Below are 20,648 nucleotides of genomic sequence, written 5' to 3'. Positions count from 1 at the left end.
TTGGTAAAGCCAGGTGTGTCCTCTTCATCTTTCTCTCTGTTTAGAGAGTTAGAGAGAAGAAAATGAAGTCCCCTCTCCTGGTGTGCAGAAGCTCTGTGACCTCCTGGATACAGCAGTGGACACTGAACTGCAAAATGTTTGCTCACCTGTTCCAGATTGGAAAGATCAGTTCATGAAGAAATTGTGAGTGATGCCACCTTCACAGCCACTGGCAGCGCTGTCCTTGCCTTGCTCTGAGGCTGCAGGTCTGGCTGCAAGAGGTGGAGCCGTTGCGTGACCAAGTTCTCGGTGAATCACAGCTGCTGAACACACTGCTCCTTGCTTAGGTGCAAGATGAACAAGTGTTCCCAGCAGACCCTAGGTGGATATGGTCTTCTGTTGTGAGCCCTTCGCCTCCTCCGCCTCATCTCTCTGCAAGCATCTTGTCTACTTGGCTGCCTCTGCTTCATCTCCCTCTGATGCTGCAGTGCAAGGGGGGCTGCCACTAAAGCCCCCAGGACTGGGAGCAAGTCATGTGCTCAGAGACCTCGCAGTTGCTATGAACACCTTCACAACATCCAACACCACATCCTGCCAAATTTACCAACTTTTCTGGATTCCTCCAAACACCCAGTACTTCCAAAAACTCAGCATGAGCCAGTAGAAAATCACAAGCTACCAACTGAAAATAGAATGACTATTCCTTTAAATAACACTGGTGGAAGGGTCCCTTCACACTTAAGGAAAATCTAAAGACCTTAGAAAGGGTATAACGGTGGTTTACCTGGATATTAGCAGAGATGGGAAGCTTCAGTTATGAGGAGAGGTTGGACTGTTTTCCTTGGAACTGAGAAGGTTAAGCTGGATTCATTTAGAGATTTTCAAGGCAACGAGAGATTTTGATAACGTAAATAGGTTAAAAAACATTCCTCTGGTGGGTGTGTCAATACCTAGAGATCATAGATTCAAAATCATTGGAAAAAGACCTAGTGGGGAGATCAGGAAAAAATTTTCACTCAGTTGTCAGGATCTAGATTGGCCTTCCTGAAAATGAGGAACCTACAGAGTTATAGGCAAAAAGCTGGGTGTGGGACTAAGCCCAACTGCAAAATACCATCAGCACAGGGACAATGGACTAAATGGCCTCCTCAGGGCTATACATTTCTATGATTCTATGAAGATGCCTATTGTACACAAGCGTATTGACCTAGCAGATGCATCATCATTGGCTTCTGTTTGTAGAAAGGTATCGTGCCTTGTGGCTAGTGAAGGTGGCCTTGGCCTGGAACCCTTCCTTTTGGATCATAGACAGTAAAGTCCCACAGTTCGCCATTTCTTATTGCATAATTTTGTTCACCTGCGCAAATGTCCTTGAACACACAATCACTGACTGCGGTCCCAAATCTTTGCCTATCCACCATTTAAGCAAACTAAAAGCGAGTTCTTGTAACAAGCCAGTTCTTTCTGTATGTATGTACGTGTGTGAGAAAGACACCGACAGGGGGAAAGAAGAAATGCAGCTTAGCTGTGTACGCGCACACATTTATACAGAGATGTTCTTATAAGCAAGAGAAGGTTTGTTAAACAGTGTATGTTTCTCCTATTTGTTACAGCCTGTCTCTTTGGTTACTCTCAGCTTTTGCTCTGGCCTGCCAACCAATGAGGGTCCCTGTTGTAGAGGCAGCTTCTCGCCCTCGTCCAAACAGGAGAGAGAGAGAGAGGAGCTCTGCAGCAGTAACAGCTTCTCCTTCAATCCTCCCGACTGTCACTTGCACAACAACAACCAGCAACAGAACAACAAGCAGCAACTTTTTAAATATATAACTTCAAGAGAGAGTGGGCAATAACATGTTGTCAATAACTTGGAGAGAGAGAGAGGCCTAGTCCTTTAAACCCAGCTTTCTCATCTCTCTCCCTGTAACGGTGGAGTGAAAGGAATCAGCTCGGGGTTCAGGCCTTGCTTCTTGCCCTCGATTTTCTGTCATGAGAAAACAAACAAAATAAATAAGGAGGAAGGTAGTGGGGGGGAAACTGGATCGGAGAGAGAACCATGTGTAACAGCAAAAAGATCAGCTGGTGCCTTCAGTACAGGAAAGTCAGAGAGAAAGAAACCCGATTAACATCCAAGTTGGAATCTATCTAATTTACTACCATTATAAAGTATATTCACCATACGCGATTTGTCCTTTGTGAAAACTCGTAGGAATGTAACCCCCGTGAACAGCGGGACTTTATTGTAATACAGGCACTGTGGATACAGGCATTGTGGACTGTCTTAAAATAAATGCTTTATAACTACCCTCTGGGAAGCAGATCCTATCCTGATGGTCACTGATGAGCTGTACATTGATGGGAGTGATAAATCTTGCAGTTCATCAATGCACTGGAAATACAAGTAGGAACTCATGAAACCACCTGGGTGCCAATCAATATTGCCAAAGTCTTTGGAGAATCATATTATTTGGAAAAAAAATACAGTCTCGTACTGTTGATGGGGATACAATAACATTGTTTCCTCTGCCAAATAAGGAAATATCCACTTGCTTGATCAATCTGTGCATTGTGGATTGACTTCAGCTGCTAATGTGCCTCCAGCCTTATAGAAATAAGCCTAAAACATGTAAATGCAGGTCTGAAATACAATGACAGCCAGAGCCAATGCCATACCTGTGACAAATCTTCTGCCTAGACATTCCAGTTCTAAAGCAAGAATGGGTGCAGGCAATATGCTTCTTCTTAAGTTCTCCTCTTTTTCTTCCAAATGACAAAGTTATTTAATAGGAATATTCACAGTAGAAGGATAAATTTCAGCACCACAACTCTTTGCGATAGTGTGGAAAGAGAAAAGAAAACAAAGAAAGGACCTACTATATTCTTTTCCTCTGGGCTGCAAAAATCAAAGTAGATAAAGACATATATTGGGCTCCCTTGAAAGGCCTACGAGCCTAACTTCATCTCTGTGGATGTTCACAGTATGTGTTCCATGATGACTACATTATATTCCGAGCATGAATTGCAGGAAAAGGCGTGTGCACTCGCTGCATACATTTAAATGAAGGTTTCGTCAGTTGTCTGAACGAGCAGAAAATCCATGCTTTAGATCCTTATGTGTCACAGGGTGATCCCAATCTACTGCCACAATTCTGGCACAATCCCTGGAGAAACAGCATAATTATCAACTTTTAGCCACTAATGTTTCCCCAGGTGTCCTGCCAAAGTTGTAGATCAAAGTTGTAGATTAGGACAGTCTGTGTGGAAATTCCACAAGATGTTTAAATTCAGTGTTCTGGAAATAATGCACCAACACAAAATCACTGAAGTTGCACTCTGGTTTTGAAACAATGTTAGAACTGTATTAAACAGAATTGCATTTTAAGCAATACCCTGATGTCCCGGCTGCTCCAAGCCTGGAGACCTCAGGTGCCTACTACACTTGAAGCTCCTCATACTTACTGGCATGCCTGTGAAGGTAACTGGTGGAGATTGCCAAGAGATGCTGAATCCATTGCTGGTAGGAGTAAACTTTGATCCAGGAATGTTGACAGGTGCTGTGGCCTGTTGGAAAAAGTGGTACTGTAAGGAGTCAACATTTCCCAGGAAGGAGCTGAAATCTTTCAGTACAAGTGCTTTTTATCATAGCTTCATTCACATGGGGTAAAACATTCCATTTGGGCCACTTTTAAGATCAGTGGCTTATATCTGGAAACTATCTGTGTTAAATCCTTGTGAAATAAATGATCAGATACTAGGTTTTGCCTGTAAAGGAAGTTCTGTGGTTTACTCGTCTCAAAAATCAGCTCTGTAGACAGAAGTCTGATGCTCAAGTATTGCAGGGTAAATTAGAAATGTTCTTTTTATACTCCTTGTGTTAATGCTTCTGAAAGTGCTGGTCTTGTGCATGCACCTGTAAGCAGAATGTAAACTTGCCCAGGCTCACTAAAACTAGCTGCTAGGAAGATCCACCTTCGCAGGTTTCCCGGGCTGCTGGTTGTACTAAGTCCCAGGTCTTTTATATCTGGTGTTCAGCTAGCTGCAGGAGTGAAGCCTGCACTTTGAGAGCCAGCAGCACTAGCACACATCACACTCAAAGCAAAAGCAACTTTAGAAAATGCAGATTAGCTGTAGATTTTGACACTACTGGCAGAATTTCCTGCTCTACTGCCCTGCTTAAAAAAGCAAGATGAATATAACGCGATAACTAGTCATGCCAATTTACCATCAGTCCCGATAGTCGCAACTTCATCCAAGGAGCTCCAGTCAGAAATAGGTGGGAGGCTCCTGCATATTTGCAAATCAGGATCAGAAGTTATAACCTCAACACCATTTTTCCTCACCACCAGTTCCTGCTCCCAACCACCAATCCACCAGGCGCAGTATAAATTGCGAGGTCACCAATCCCAGTAAAAATTAAAAGGATCATCAGCTGGAGAGAGGGAAAGCTGGGTGGAGGTTATTGAGACATTTTTATGTCTATTACTTGGGAGTTTGAGTCTTAAAGACTTCTAACTCAAACCTATTTGCTACTCTAGATTCTGCACACAAGATAACTGCTGTTTCAAAGTGATGATTGCGTTCACCCCTGATACTCCCACCCTGTCCCTTTAAGGTACCTTCACATTTTAGCCACTTGATTGTCTGCCACCAGATCAGCAAGCTACCTACCGGAGTGCACGTTTTGAGGTGGCATCTTCCTAATCACATTATAATGAGGACTCAAGACCATAGATCAGGGGAAGCTAGACAAGCATATGAGGAAGAAGGGAATAGATGGTTACGATAGTAGGTCTAGATGAGAAAAGGTGGGAGGAGGCTCGAGTGGAACATAAACACCAGCATGCGCTGGTAGGGCCGAATGGCCTGTTTATGTGTTGAATATCCTGTATTTTCTATACTCTATTACATTTTTTTTGCATCAATATTTCCATATTCCTTATGTAGATCCTTTAAGTCCATTAATTTCCTTATTGGGTGAAATCTCCTGATAGTTTATTTTCAGGCTTTGGGACCATTTCCAGGCTCCAACCCTGCAAGGATCTGCAGTGCGCACTCTGACAGGATCTTCTGGGAGGAAGCCTCCTCATTGGCTGCCTCCGTGTCCACTGTCAATTTAAAGATAGGGGTTGGTTTTCTGAGATTGAAGGCTCAATCAGCGGGCCTACAGCTTGGCTGGCAGCCCCAATGGGAGAGGTGGGCACTACTCAGGCAGAAAGCAGAGCACAAGGGTGCTTCAAATTGGAGATGTCCTCATAAGCATTAATAAAATTGCAAAAATAAAGAGCCCAAAGTGGGTGGAGCAATTGGATTGGAGGGGGGAACCCTGGTGGAGGATTCCTTTCCTGCTGAGAGGCATGGGACCTCCAACTCTGATGGCCTCCTGACCTGCCATCGGGAGGCGGTTTCACAGAGCTGCTGGGCTCTGCACACAGCAGGGTCCTCTCTGACACCGGGAAGATCCTAGCAGATTCCTCCCCGCCCCTTTCATTAGTCACTTAATTGACCTAAGGGCTACCCACTGCTACCAAGTGGCTAGCTGCTGCCAAAGTTCACCTGCTTCCACCAAGATTCCTGAATGGTGGGAACGTGTTGGGGTGCTGACCTGACACCCTTATCTCTGATCTTGCTCCCAATCCTGCCTTCCAACCTGCCTCTGCTGAACTGGGAAGATTACGCCCATCATCTCCTGTTTGAAAGTTTCCCTTCTTTGTCCAGTATCTAATCAGCACATTTTTATTTCTAATTTATTTGGGTTTGTCCCCATTATGCGACTGAAGCTGGTTGTTTCAAATTAAATACATTTATCTTCAGCTGCTCCCTCTCTTTTCCCATTTTTCTAAAGAATCTAATGATATTACAGTCACTGTTTCCTAAGTGTTGCCTTATTCTTAATATACTCACTTGCCTCAGTTCTTTTCCTAGAACTTGATCCAGTACTACCTCTTTCATTGTTGAACTAAAATATTCTGGAAGCAATTTTCACTTTGGAGACAGACAGAAAACATGGATCAGCCATGAAAGTCAGTGGAAAGGGGAATTGGGCAGGATGTGTAATGGGCTGCTAATCTGCAGATACCCATTTTCCACCTGCAGATTAATTCGAAATGAACAGATTCAGCTTGATATATCCTTATCTAGTACTCTAATGAATGTCTGATGAACAAATCTTTTTCTTTATTCTATCTTCTTGAGGACCTTGTAACCAGGAATGCTTAGCTCCCAAGTCTAAGTCTCTACTGAATCTTGCTTTTATATTTTTCATAGTATTTTGTGCATTTATGTACATACAACTCAAATATACCTCTGTATGTTCAGTAATTCTACTTTTTATTGACTCTTTTGTCTTATTTTCTTTAGTTCATTCATGCTATTGTCTTACTTTTTCCTACATCCTTCATTACTCAGGTTGCCGTACTCAAGACAATCTGTAAGACAGGGTTGAAAGTCGTCGTGATTGGTAGCAGCTACCTGAGATACTGAATTACACTGGTGAAAAAATGTGGTTCGAGACATTTAAAATTTAAAAGCGAAAGGAACAGAAGCAATAATAACTAAAATATTGACTAGATCAGAAAAGGAAAAATTAAAATGGCATCTTGAGTGGGGAAAGAAAATGTAAGGAAGAGAGAATTCTTTCCGAAGGAGGGAGAGTTACAGCTGAGAGAGAGATTCAACCAGAGAAAGAAGAGCAGTGTGGACAGAAAGAAGAGCAACATGAAAGGAAGGAGAGCAAGGATAGGGTGAAGGGAGGCTGCAGGAAGAGGGAACAATGCAAATTCAAGGCCAAGAAGGATCAGTAGAGACAGCACAAATTCGATGAAGCAGGGAAATACCTGTGGTCTGCGTGCTCCTAGTGAGCAAAGTTCCATGCCAGGAGTTTGAATTTTTAAATCCACCCTATTGTGGCTTTTTTTTTGTAAAAGGGGAAGAAATGTCACCGTTTTTTGAAAACTGACAGGATTACATTGTGAAAAGGTGCAAATCCTAAGTGCGATTTCACTTGTGGGAATGAAAGATTAACAACCATTAATAACACACTTGTAGCAATGCTTTTCCTATAACTAACAAACTACATAACAGTTATACATTATCCCTGCACTAGGATAATTCAATAAAGATTGTGAAAAGACTAATTTTCACTTTAGCCCCTGACTGCACCAGTAAATGCTTTAATGAAACACTGCAAATTGATTCTTAGTCGAGGAAAATTAGCTTTAACTATGCTAAGGAGTAACTAATAATAGCAATTTACCAGTGAATAAATGAATGCAGCATCAATGACTCCAAGGATCCTGGAGAATGTCCAGAAGAAATTACTTGATTTATAAAGGATACAAAGATGAGGCAAGAATAATACTGTAAAGTAGTAGTCCAGAAAATATATGGACATGAAAGGAATAGTTATTAAAATAACCATGAAAGATGCTGCACCAACACATAAATGTCACGAAGGTCGTAGCAAGTAAGGTGGTAGAACAGAATATAGTAGACTTGTGAAAATTACATTTGTTAAGATCAGGTGAGGAAGGGCAGAATGGCTCCCCTCTTTTCCCACTCTTCATTTGAACACAACAGTTTTTTTTTAAAGGAAATGGTTGCCAGTTCAGTGTGTATTTGACTGTTTATGTGCTGTGACTGTAAAAGACAAACACAAACAGGTTCTCGTTTGAGTTTTTGAAAAGAAAATAGTATTTATTGTACTTAACCCGGTCTAAGTCAAAATAATAAAAACACTTTGACTTTCACAAACACATGCACTCGAAGTTCTCACACGCAGTTACAAATGGAAGGATGGATTAAACGGTCCTCTTAGAGTCCAATAAAAGTTAAAGGTATATTGGCCTTGTAGATTAATGACTTGGTTGGTTTTAGGCTGAGCTCCAGGGTCCTCTGGATTCGGCATCGAGACAATTTAAATATGTTGGTGGATGAGTTATCTCTGTTCCTATGGAGTCAGCAATTGCTGAATTGAATCTTAAAACGCTGTCTGGGGCAGGTGGATGGCTGAACAGCATACAAGGCTCAAACTTGCATACAGGATCGAGAGAGAGAGAGAGAGAGAGGGTGGAAGAGACAGAGAGAGAGAGGGGAAAGGTGGGAGAGAGAGAGGGAAGGTGGGAGAGAGAGAGAGGGAGAGAGAGAGAGAGAGAATGTCCCACTCAGGGGTCCTGCCTCTTCAGTGTCTCTTCTGCTTTTGCGGCCTGGAGAAAAACAGTTTCTTGAACATAAAAGAGAGTTAGTTGACTTGTCATATGATCCTCCCTCTTCAACTGACCAGTTATCCAAACATGGTCATAGCTAGTGGGTCCATAATTTATATGATTAGATTATAGCTGGCTGAATTCCTTTCTCAGCCAAAGTTCATTGTCTGAGGTGATTACATTTAATGTGTAGTCCCCACCCAGGTGAATACACCAGATGATTGTCTGTATGTTCTGTGAATGGGTTAAGAGATGATCCAATTCGCATTCCTTCAAGGTAATTGTCTCTGATGGGGTTTTCTAGACCTATCGTGGCCTCTAAGACTCTAGCTTGCCCTCTTTAACTTCTACTGACTCTATGCTGGCTTCCTTTCAATAACTTGCTTTCCTTTAGCCTCCTCAATCCTTACTGGCCCTATCACCTGGTGTATGAATTTTGGGAATTTCTTAGCTCTCTCTCTAGCTGAGCAGAATTTTGCTTGTTCCCTTCCGTTTCCCCAGTCTCCATGGACTTCTCTGGACTCTCTGGACACAGTACTGCGGGTCCAGCTAAGTCATTGCCCAGGAAGAGATTGCCCTCCTGCATTGGTAAGTTAGGAATGACCCCACCCATCACTACCATGGTAACTAACTTACTCTGCAGGTAAACTTTAGCTAATGGAACCTTCAAGCATTTGCCAGTAAGCTCTTTTACCAATGCTGTGGTACTCATTCTGCTTTCGGGCAGTATCTCCACAACCTTTGCTACAAGTAGTGTTTGGAGAAAACCAGTGTCCCTGAGGATGTTTCTCTCTTCTCCAGGTGCTTGGGATACAAAAGGAGTCTTCTTCCCTTTCTGTAAAAAATCCTGATAGGTGTTCTGGCCCTCTGCTACATTAGAACATAGGCTTATGACTTTCAAGGCAACAGACACTGTCTTGTCTGCAGTGCATGCTTGTTGGTCTTTTGGAATGCCAACAATTTTCTCTATGTGTCCAGGATCTCCCCACTGCAAACACACTGTGTGCCCCTGCCAGTTTACCATTTTTGTTCCTTCTTTTAAAAGTTGGAGACAGATCTGTTTTTTCTTGTCTACTCTCCTTTCCTCCCGAGCCTATTTTGGCTTTGTCTATGTACCCCCTATCTCTCCCTAGCCAGTAAGAGTTACCAGATTCCAGTTTACTTTCAGTTAGTGTCTGTGTTAATTCATATCCTGTCTGCTATGATGGTTGCTTGTCTGGCTTTGGGGATTCTTTGTTCCTCCACATGGGTCTTTATGGAAAGGGGAAGTGAGTGTTTGAACTCTTCAAGGAGAAGCACATCTTTGAGGTTCTCATAGGTGGGATCTATCTTAAGCATCCGTATCCAACGATTCAAAGCAGGTTGCTTTACCCTTTCAAACTCAATGTAAGTTTGTTCAGGTCATTTATGGAAAGTTCTGAATTTTTGTGGTACCCCTACCCACTGTTCCCCGGTACCAGCTAATATGCACTCAGGATGGCATTTTGGTCATCTCATGGTTTGACGAACTCTTGTTGGACAATAAGGAATCATAGGTTTTTTCTATTAATTTGCTTTGCAGTAGAAGACTCCAGCCTCTGCTGGCCACTTTAATTTCTTTGCGAGCTTTGCAAATGAGATTAAAAAATGCTTCCACAATCCCCTCATCAAATTCACTGGGTACAGAGGACCTTTCCCTCTGTTTGAGTTGACTTAATCCCCTTACCTGCTTTTCCTTCTGAAAAGCTCTTTCTCTCTCCCTTTCTTGGAATTCTCTTTCCTCCTTCCTTTCCTGTCTCTCTTTCTTTTTCTTGGAATTTTCTTTCCCTTTCTTTTTCTTGTCCATCTCTTTCCTCTTTGTACCTTCTTCCCCGCCTTTCTCTTTCCTCTTTATTTGCTTGGTTTTCTAGCTCCAGGCACCGCTGCTCCAGCTGCGCTAGCCTGTCTATTTCATATTCCAGAGCTGCCTCCTGTTCTTCAGGTTCAACAGCAAAATGGTTAACCACAGGTTTCAGGATTTCGGTTTTCCTAGCTTTTGAATGGACACTTATTTCTAAATGCCTAGTTACACTCCTTAACTCTTAAATGAATAGGGCCTTTGAACTGTTCAAAGTTACTTCACTCTGTTCTAGGAAGCTCCTAACCTCAAATGTGGACGTGTTAAGTATTCTGGTACTATGAACCACAAGAAAAACTGTATGGAAGTTTTAAAAAAATAATTCTAGGGGTCAATTTGATTTTCCACTTCCAATTTCTAGTTTGTCCATGGGTCATATCACGGACACAGCCCCCAAATTTTTGTTACAATCAAGTGAGGAGGGGTAGAATGGCTCCCCTCTTTTCCCATTCCTCGTCTGAACGCAACAGTTTTTTTTTATAAAGGATATGCTTGCCAATTCTGAGTGATTAACTGTTTATGTGCTGTGACTGTAAATGAAACCACTACAGTACTTTGCCTAATCATGCGAAATCATATATCAATCCAGTGGAAGTACATGCAAGCCAACAACCTCTTAGGGCATGGTACCTGAAGGAGGAGGAAGACTGTAAAAGACACAAACAGATAGGTTCCCTTGTACATTATTAAATAGTATTTATTGTACTTAACCCGGTCTAAGTAAAAATAACAAAAACGCTCTGAATTTCACACACATATGCACTCAAAGATCACACACACACAGAACGGGAGAATAGATTAAGCAGTCCTTTCAGAATCCAATAAAAGTTCAAGGTATATGGGTCTTGTTGATTGATAACTTGGTTGGTTTCAGGCTGAGCTCGAGGGTCCTTCTAGATTCGGCATTGAAACGATTTAAATATGCTGAGGATGATTTACCTCAGCTCTTATGGAGTCAGCAATTGCTGGGTTTAATCTCAAAACATTGCCTGCAGCGGATGGATGGTCAGACAGCAGACAGGGCTTAAATTTGCCGACTTGATGGAGAGAGAGAGAGAGAGAGATAGAGAGAGAGAGAGAGTATGTACCACCTCTCTTCTGCTTCTGCCTATTGTGCTTCTGCCTATTGTGATCTGGAGAAAACAGTTTCTTAAAGACAAAAGAGAGCTAATTGGCTTGTCACATGATCCTCTCTCCTCAATTGACCAGTTTAGCAAACATACTTGTGCCTAGTGTATTCCAGGTCCATAGTTTACATTATTAGATTATGGCTGGGTGAGTTCCTTTCTCAGCCAGAGTTCATTGCCTGAGGTGATTACATGTGTAGTCCTCACCCAGGTGAATGCATTAGATGATTGTATAGATGTTCTGTGGATAGGTTAGGAGATTATCCCAGTCACACTCCTCCAAGGTAATCGCCAATGCTGGGGTTTCTAGACAGGTTGGTTTCTTTTTAATGGCTTTGGAATGTGTAGGGTACAGTAATACAGATGTTAGCTATGTTAGAAACTGCTGTGTCAAGTCACTAGAATGCACAGTCTTTTAAAACTCGATCAGTGGTTTTCAGCCAGCGAATCCATAAAGTAATTTCCAATAGAAAGCATGGCTTTATAACACATTATACATACCACAGTATGAAAGAGAATGAACTGCAGGAATATTCTGGGTCAAATCACACTCTCTTAATTCCCACTGCTCTTATGATAAAGGTAATAATCAAACTTGAAAGGATGCCACACATGGAACAAAGGGACAGATTCTATCTCATTAAAATATCCACCTCATCTGAGGAAAGATTAGTTGAATTATCACTGGGAAATTGTGTGAACCACTGGTTTACATGCTCAAATTCCTAGATGTACACCTACTGTGCTCAATTTTTCATTGGCAGTGTTAAATCATAAAACTTACCTCTATCCTTTTAATGATAATAGATTTTCCACAAGATTAATCACTGAAATCCCAGCCATCTGAATTAAGGTGCATATTGTTACCTGATAAGCGTGGTCAGTGTGGATGAGGTAGAGGCACGTTGGTGCCGACCGACTCAGTGGAGTGGTAGGTTTGGTCTCAGTTCTTGTGACGTTGGCGTCAGATCGTCCTGCATCCAAGCTGGAAAGTGTAGGTGGTGAGGCCACAGATGGTGACACTGGAGAAAGGCTACCCAAACCCTCGGCTACAGAATCAGTGTTCAGTTTAATCTCTTGGTAGTAGAAGTCTTCTTCACCATCACTGCAATCTGAATCTACATTGCGTCTGTAGGGATAAAATAAATGGACATTTGGTATCCAGTGATGATGAGAGACAAGTTTAATATAAATAATACATATCACTGTGCACACTCCCCTATTAATGTTGTTACATAAAATTTGCACTGCAATGCCCTAGCATTGTATTAGCCTATCCATATATTAATGATATTCACACTCATGATTACTGACAGTATAGACCAGCACCAATTTAAGGATTGGGAAGGAATTCAGGCAACAATTTCATTTCATTTACTGCCACTTAGGCATGCAAAGAAGAAAAAAAGAAATTTCCCCTTTCCACCTTAGCTAGCTTCCAAATCCATCCCAGATAAGAAAGAAGATAGTTTAACAGAAAGGGCCAGCTATAATTGAGTGGAAGAAAAGGAATGTAGATGTGAACAAAACTCCCAAATACTCTAACTTTACCTCTCCCCATGCGCTCACTGTGAAAATTAATGGAAGCAGTTTGGAAAATTATTCATTCAACAATTCACTAAAGGAGAGTTGAAAGAAGGATGAATGTCAGTCTGTTGGCTTTAATTAGGTCAACTGGGGAGTTCTTGTGAAATTTTTTTTTGTAAAGAAAAATTAAGCCTGAGTTAAAAAGACAACAAATGAAAATCACTGTGATTCCAATTTACTTGGACTATTAATTTGACAGTCATTTTTGAAGTGTAACTGTATTTTAATTGATTAAAAAGAAACTGATGGATCACAATATATTTCTCTCTACTATTCAGATCTTTTTCAAATGCTGTACCACACTGAAAGAAAGATAAACTAACTTATGTGTTTTGCATATTGGGTTCACCCAGATCCCTCTGTACTTCAGTATTTTGAACTCTCTCTCTCCATTTAAATAATTGGTCATTGACAGGTCGGCGGGCGGACAGCTGATTTCGCCCGCCTTCCTCAATATTTAAATGGACCGGGATGACGTCGGGGGTTCCTCCCGACGTCATCCCGAGTCATTTTCCCGTTGGCGGGCGGGCCCTGCCCCCAAATCGAAGACGGGAAAATTCAGGCCAATATTTTGTTTTTCTATTCTTCCTACCAAATTGAATAACCTCAAATTTTCCCATATTATAATCTATCTGCCAAATTTTTTGCCCACTCGCTTAACCTATCAATATCCCTTTAAACGCCTTTTGTATCCTCCTCACAACTTGCTTTCCTATCTATTTTTGTATCATCAGCAAATTTGGCTACAATATACTTGATTACCTTCATCTAAGTCATTAATATAGATTGTAAATAGTTGAGCACTAATCCCTTTGCATGCCACTGTGCCAACCTGAAATAATCCATTTATCCTGACTTTCTGTTTCCTGTTAGTTAGCCAAACCTTTATCCATGCTAATATATTCCCCCAACACTACAAGCTTTAATCTTTTATCTGTTAGTCCTTGCATGCTAATGACATCTGATGCATTCTCTTATAAGAGATGTCACTGGGCCAAAGCATCTCTGAACACCCTTTGGCATGGGAAATTAATTTCCTGAATAAATTCAAATCTTGTTCATTTTTATATGCAAAAGGCTGTGTCTTCTGTTTCTTCAGGTGTCACGTTTTGCAATGCTGACGATCATGGCTCTCCAACTTTCATGGTCTTTGATAACAGCCAACTTCTTGGTGTTGTTCTCAAATTTTGTACCTGAATTCCTTCTTAAATTGTCAGTGTATTTCCTCCTTTGTTTCCCTCTTCTTTTACGAGTCAACATCAGATGTTCTGGTTTTTCTCTCCCAAGTACGTGCCCAAGGAATTGTAGTTGTCTCTTGGTGATCATTTGTAAAAGTTCTTCTTGTGTGCCTGCTTTCCTCAAAACTTCATTAGTTGTGTGTGTTGTCCAACTAAACCTCAAGATATGTCTCAGAAACCACATCTCTGTTGCCTTTAATTTATCTTCCATTATTTTGTTTATATTCCAACTTTTGGATCCATACAGTAACATTGGCCGGAGGTGACATTCTGGTAATCTCATTCTGCTTTCCAGAGAGATGTTCGTATTTCTAAAGAGGCCTGACATTTTTGTGAAGGCTTTTTTTGCAAGTGTTATGTGCTTCCTGATGTCTTGATCACTTTTTCCATCAGATGTTATTTGACTACACAGACAAGAAAATGATTGATTCTGCTTGTTTTCTTTCGATTCCACTGTTATTTTGCATCAAGGTGTAATCCTTTTCTTTGACATTACCATGCATACTGTTTTGCTGCAGTTTAATGATAATCCATATCTGTTACTGTTTGTTAGGGGGAGGCGGTGGCGTGGCGGTAATGTCACTGGACTAGTAATGCAGACGCCCAGGCTATTGCTCTGGTGACACGGGTTTGAATCCCACCACAGCAGCTGGTGGAATTTAAATTCAGTTAATCAATCTGGAATTAAAAAGCTAGTCTTGGTAATAGTGTTGATTGTCATAAAAATCCATCTGGTTCACTAATGCCCTCAACGGAAGACAATCTGTTGTCTTTGCCTGGTCTGGCTTACATGTGACTCCAGAGTCTTAAATAGCCTCACAAGCCACTCAGTTGTACCAAACCACTATGGAGCCTAGGAAAAGGAATCAAAACCAGATGGCTCACCCAGCATCGATCTAGGCACTGGAAACAACAACAGCAAACCCAGCCTTGTTGACCCTGAAAAGTCTTCCTTACTAATATCTGGAGGCTAGTGCCAGAATTGGGAGAGCTGTCGTACAGACTAGTCAAGCAACAGCCTGATATAGTCATACTTATGGAATCATACTTTACAGATCATGTCCCAGACACCACCATCGCCACGCCACACCGACAGGACAGATCCACCAGAGGCGGAGGCCCAGAGGTATACAGTTGGGATGGAGATGCCATTTGAGTTCTGAACATTGACTCTGGACCCCATGAAGTCTCATGGCATCAGGTCAAACATGGGCAAGGAAATCTCCTGCTGATTACCAACTACCACTCTCCTCCACCAACCACCCCCCCCCCCCCCAATCTTAGCTGATAAATCGGTACTCTTCCATGTTGAACACCACTTGAAGGAAGTACTGAGAGCAGCACAGGATGTACTCTGGGTGGGGTCATAACACCTAGACTGGGTCTGCGTCAGGTGATGAGGGAACCAACGCAAGGGAAAAACCTACTTGGCCTCGCCCCACCAATCTACCAGTTGCAGATGCATATGTCCATGACAGTATCAGTAGGAGTGACCACCTTGTAGAGACAAAGTCCCGTCTTTACATTGAGGATACCCTCCATCGTGTTATGTGGCACTACCACCGTGCTGAATGGGGATAGATTTCGAACAGATCTAGCAGCTCAAAACTGGCCATCCATGAGGTGCTGTGGGCCATCAGCAGCAGCAAAACTGTATACAACCGCAATCTCTAACCTCATAGCCCGGCATATCCCCCATTCCATCAACCGAGGGATCAACCCTGATTCAATGAAGAGTGCCGGAGGGCATGCCAGGACCAGTGCCTGGCATACTTAAAAATAAGGTGTTAACCTAGTGAAGCTACACCTATGGAACACTTGCATGCCAAACAGCGAAAGCATGATGCAATGGACAGAGTTAAGTGATCCCACAACCAATGGATCAGATCTATGCTCTGCAGTCCTGCCACATCCAGTCATGAATGTTTTTTTTAATTCATTTACGGGATGTGGGCTTCGCTGGCTGCGCCAGCATTTATTGCCCATCCCTAGTTGCTCTTGAGAAGGTGGTGGTGAGCTTCTTGAACCGCTGCAGTCCATGTGGTGTAGGTACACCCACAGTGCTATTAGGTAGGGAGTTCCAGGATTTTGACCCAGCGGCAGTGAAGGAACGGTGATATATTTCCAAGTCAGGATGGTGAGTGACTTGGAGGGGACCTTCCAGGTGATGGTGTTCCCATCTATCAGCCCTTGTCCTTCCAGATGGTAGTGGCCGAGGGTTTGAAGGTGCTGTCGAAGGAGAGTTGGTGAATTCCTGCAGTGCATTTTGTAGATGGTAACACTGCTGCTACTGTGCATCATTAGTGGAGGGAGTGAATGTTTGTGGATGTGGTGCCAATCAAGTGGGCTGCTTTGTCCTGGATGGCGTCAAGCTTCTTGAGTGTTGTGGAAGCTGCACTCATCCAGGCAAGTGGAGAGTATTCCATCACACTCCTGACTTGTGCCTTGTAGATGGCAGACAGGCTTTGAAGAGTCAGGAGGTGAGTTACTCGTCGCACGATTCCTAGCCTCTGACCTGCTCTTGTAGCCACAGTATTTATATGGCTAGTCCAGTTCAGTTTCTGGTCAATGGTAACTCCCAGGATGTTGATAGTGGGGGATTCAGTGATGATAATGCCATTGAACATCAAGGGGCGATGGATGGATTCTATCTTGTTGGGAGATGGTCATTCCCTAGCACTTGTGTGGCAGGAATGTTACTTGTCACTTGTCAGCTCAAGCCTGGATATTGTCCAGGTCTTGCTGCATTTGAACATGGACTGCTTCAGTATCTGAGGAGTCACGAATGGTGTTGAACATTGTGCAATCATCAGTGAACATCCACACTTCTGACCTTATGATGGAAGGAAGGTCATTGATGAAGCAGCTGAAGATGGTTGGGCCTAGTACACTATGCTGAGGAACTCCTGCAGTGATGCCCTGAAGCTGAGATGACTGACCTCCAACAACTTCCTTTGTGCTAGGTACGACTCCAACTAGTTTAATTGTCCACCAGGTGGTGGCCAATTAAACAACTAAATGGAGGAGGAGGCTCCACAAATATCCGCATCCTCATTGATGGGGGAGACCAGTACATCAGTGCAAAAGACAAGACTGAAGCATTCACAATAATCTTCAGCCAGAAGTTTTGAGTGGATGACCCATCTCAGCCTCCTCCAGAGGTCTCCAGCATCACAGGTGCCAGTCTTCAGCCAACTCGATTCACTCCACGTGATATGTAAAAACGGCTCAAGGCACTGGATACTGCAAAGGGCCCTGACAACATTCTGGCAATAGTACTGAAGACTTGTGCTCCAGAACTAGCCGCGTCCTTAGCCAAGCTGTTCCAGTACAGCTATAATACTGGCATCTACCCGGCTACGTGGAAAATTGCTCGGGTATGTCCCGTAGACAAAAAGCAAGTGAAATCCAAACCCAGCCAATTACCATCCCAGCAGTCTACTCTCCGTCATCGGCAAAAACATGGAAGGGGTTGTTGACAGCACTTAATCAGTAATTACCTGCTCATTGATGCTCAGTTTGGGTTTTGCTAGGGCCACTCAGCTCCTGACCTCATTGCAGTCTTGGTTCAAACATGGACAAAAGAGCTGAACTCCCAGAGGTGAGGTGAGAGTGACTGCCCTTGACATCAAGGAAGTGTGGCAACAAGGAGCCTTAGCAAAACTGGAGTCAATGGGAATCAGAGGGAAAAATCTCACTGGTTGGGGTTATACCCGGCACAAAGGAAAATCGTGGTGGTCATAAGGTCAATCATCTCAGTCGCAGGACATCACTGCAGGAGTTCCTCAGGGTAGTGTCCTCAGCCCAACCATCTTCAGCTGCTTCATCAATGACCTTCCTTCCATCATAAGGTCAGAAGTGGAGATGTTCGCTGATGATTGCACAATGTTCAGTACCATTCGTGACTGCTCAGATACTGAAGCAGTTCATTCCCATTTGCAGCAAGACCTGGACAACATTCAGGCTTGGGCTGATAAGTGGCAAGTTACATTCATGCCACACAAGTGCTAGGCAATGACCATCTCCAGCAAGAGTGAATCCAACCATCTCCCCATAACATTCAATGGCATTACAATTGCTGAATCCCCCACTATCAACCCTGGTGGGGTTGGGGGGTGTGGGCACGGTGAGGGGAGTTACCATTGCCCAGAAACTGAACTGGACCAGCCATATAAATACTGTGACTACAAGAGCAGTTCAGAGACTGGGAATTCCTGGTCCAAAAGCAGTGCTGTAAAGGCACTTAACACATAGATTCAGCCCTTTACATCTCGTTTAACTTACCGTGCTTCCTGGGGCCTGGGAAACTCAGCTGCCCATGACTAAAAATAGAATGACTGTTCCAATTAAGGCATGCAGCCTCATTATAATATTTAAATAGTGAATCTACACCCCAAGAGCAGATTGGTTGCGCATCCTTCTTCCTGTCTCTGTTAAAACCAGGGGCTACATTTTACATCTAGTGAATGGGTGCCAGGGTCAGATGCAGAAGCGGGTGTATCTTCTGCTTTCACCCAGACCCGTGGCCCCACAGCAATTTAATGTCCATGGGGCATTAATTACCTTGAAGCCTAACTTCCGCCTCAATCTGGGGAAGTAGTCTCACCTCAAAGAGCTGCCGACCAATCAAATGGCCAGCAGCTCTTCGATCCATGCAGTCCCCAGCAATGTTTGCCACTGGAGCTGGATGCAAGGTAAGTGGCGGGGTGGATGGTGGGGTGGGCGGGGCGGGGGTTATTGTCAGGACCAGGCTCCGACAAGGATGGGCAAAGAGAATCAGGGCTGGTGTGCACAGGTTGGGGGGCGGGGGGGGTTACAGCAAGAATGTCTGGAGATTGGGGGGCCTTTGATCGAAACATAGGGCCCACAAAGCAGTCGCCCATACCCCTACCCTTTCCTGCCTGAAGCCCAAGCAGTGTTACCTGCCTTTTTCCAGATCAGTTGCCAGCCTCAGCCCGCTGCCTATGAAACAACAGTGGAGGCAGGAAATGGCCCTCAAGTGGCCATTAATCGGCCACTTAAGGGCTTCAATTGGCCCAAAGCCTTCCCCACCCTAGTAAAATTGTGGCAGGGAAAGGACAGGCAGGTAGGTGCTGGGAAGGCCACCCATGGCATTTTATGGCTTGAGGCAGTCTTGGTTCCTGTTCCAGAATTTTAGGATTGCAATCCCTGACATGACCCCAACCCACTGCGGTGTGAGTTAAGATTTGGTTCAATATTCTTTTAGCAGCTTGATCATTGCTTGGTTAACACATTTGTTTAGTTGTTCAAAATTAAAAGTAATGTCTGATATGATCTCTTTGCTCATCCTGTGGAGTAATGGGATAGTTTCAGGAGCTTCAGATATTAAAGACTGTGAATTTCTAGGGCAATTCGCCTGCTTATCTGCCATAACTTTGATTGAATTGCTAATGAAACCTCTTGTAAATGCTGTTCATTGAGGGTTTCCACAACTCTGACATAAGGAGAAGTGGGAGAACACTAATGGGAATTCAGCCCTATGGTTTCTGTGCTTGTTGCCTGGGTAGATTACTGCATCTTACACAGAGATAGCAGGGCTAGTCAAAACACCATGAAGATATAAGGAGACTTGGGGGCTGTCAAAGATATGACAGCTGGCAAATCTAAAGTAGAGAAAAGACCCAAAAATATAACAGCCCCTAAATTTGAGTTTGGTTGCATTAATCATATGATTTAATGAGGTGACACCATAAACATGGGCAGAATTTAGCCCTTGTCAGGCGGACTCAGCAGAGGCGGTCACGAAGCCTATGATCGGGGCCAGACCACAATTTCACGCTGGCAAATCTCCCTGAGGCACAGATCTGCCTCACGGACATGAAGAGTTTTCAGAAAAATAAATAAAGGCTCACAAAATGTTATAAAACATGTCCCCTCATGTGACTCTGTCACATGAGCAGGGACATGTTATTAATTAAATTCAAAAATTTTTGTTTTATTTTTATTTGCTTTTGGAAACCTCATCCCGCCCATGGATGAGGATTCTTAAAAAGTGCAAAGGCCGCTTGGCCTTTTTGCCTGCCCGCCAACCATAAGGTTCGACGGGCAGCGAAAATTTAAGTTAATTAAGACTTCAATGACTTTAACAGGCTTTTTAAATGTCGGTGGGCGCGCTACTGATTCCTGCGCGCGCCCGCCAGTTGAAATATCGCACGACTGTGCGTTGACGTCGGGACATGCGCCCGACACACATCATTTTACACTCGAGTGGGTCAGGCGCACGCCTGCCCGCCAAGGTAAAAATTTTGCCCCATTTCTCCTCCTCCTGATACTATTCCCACATTCTTCAGCAGTCCTGTTAACTGTCATCTCCTCAAGAAACTTGCCATTCTCTCCAACTGCAATCCTATATACAACCTTCCCTTTCTTTCCAAAGCCCTGGAGTGGGTTGTTACTTTTCAACAATAGTCATACCACACCTTGTTCAAGATCCTGCAATTTAGCTTCCAGCCCACTCACAGCATTGACAGCACATTGGGTCAAAGTCACAAGCAATATCCTGAGTGAATATGGTCGTGGTTCTATCCTTCCTCAATCTCTCTGCTAGGGCTGACGCAGTGGACTATTCCATCGCCCTCGAACACCCCTCCTCTTCAGTCCAGCTCTGTGGCCAGTGTCTCTCCTG

At 43.4% G+C, this 20,648-nt stretch overlaps 1 protein-coding gene across 1 annotated transcript in view; it reads right to left on the bottom strand.

Annotated features, from left to right (window-relative positions):
- The window catches only part of znf704 (zinc finger protein 704), a 268,334-nt gene that overhangs the window by 33,642 nt on the left and 214,044 nt on the right, over positions 1 to 20,648 (bottom strand). The window contains exons 6-7 of the mRNA XM_078540255.1: positions 12,045 to 12,306; positions 3,433 to 3,534 (exon numbers count right to left, since the gene is read on the bottom strand). Coding sequence (XP_078396381.1) covers positions 3,433 to 3,534; positions 12,045 to 12,306 — 364 coding nt within the window. The remainder of the gene's footprint in view (positions 1 to 3,432; positions 3,535 to 12,044; positions 12,307 to 20,648) is intronic.

The sequence above is a fragment of the Cetorhinus maximus genome, chromosome 4 (assembly GCF_964194155.1).
Source record: "Cetorhinus maximus chromosome 4, sCetMax3.hap1.1, whole genome shotgun sequence".
NCBI lineage: Eukaryota > Metazoa > Chordata > Chondrichthyes > Lamniformes > Cetorhinidae > Cetorhinus > Cetorhinus maximus.
This window is presented reverse-complemented; position numbering and strand designations above follow the sequence as displayed.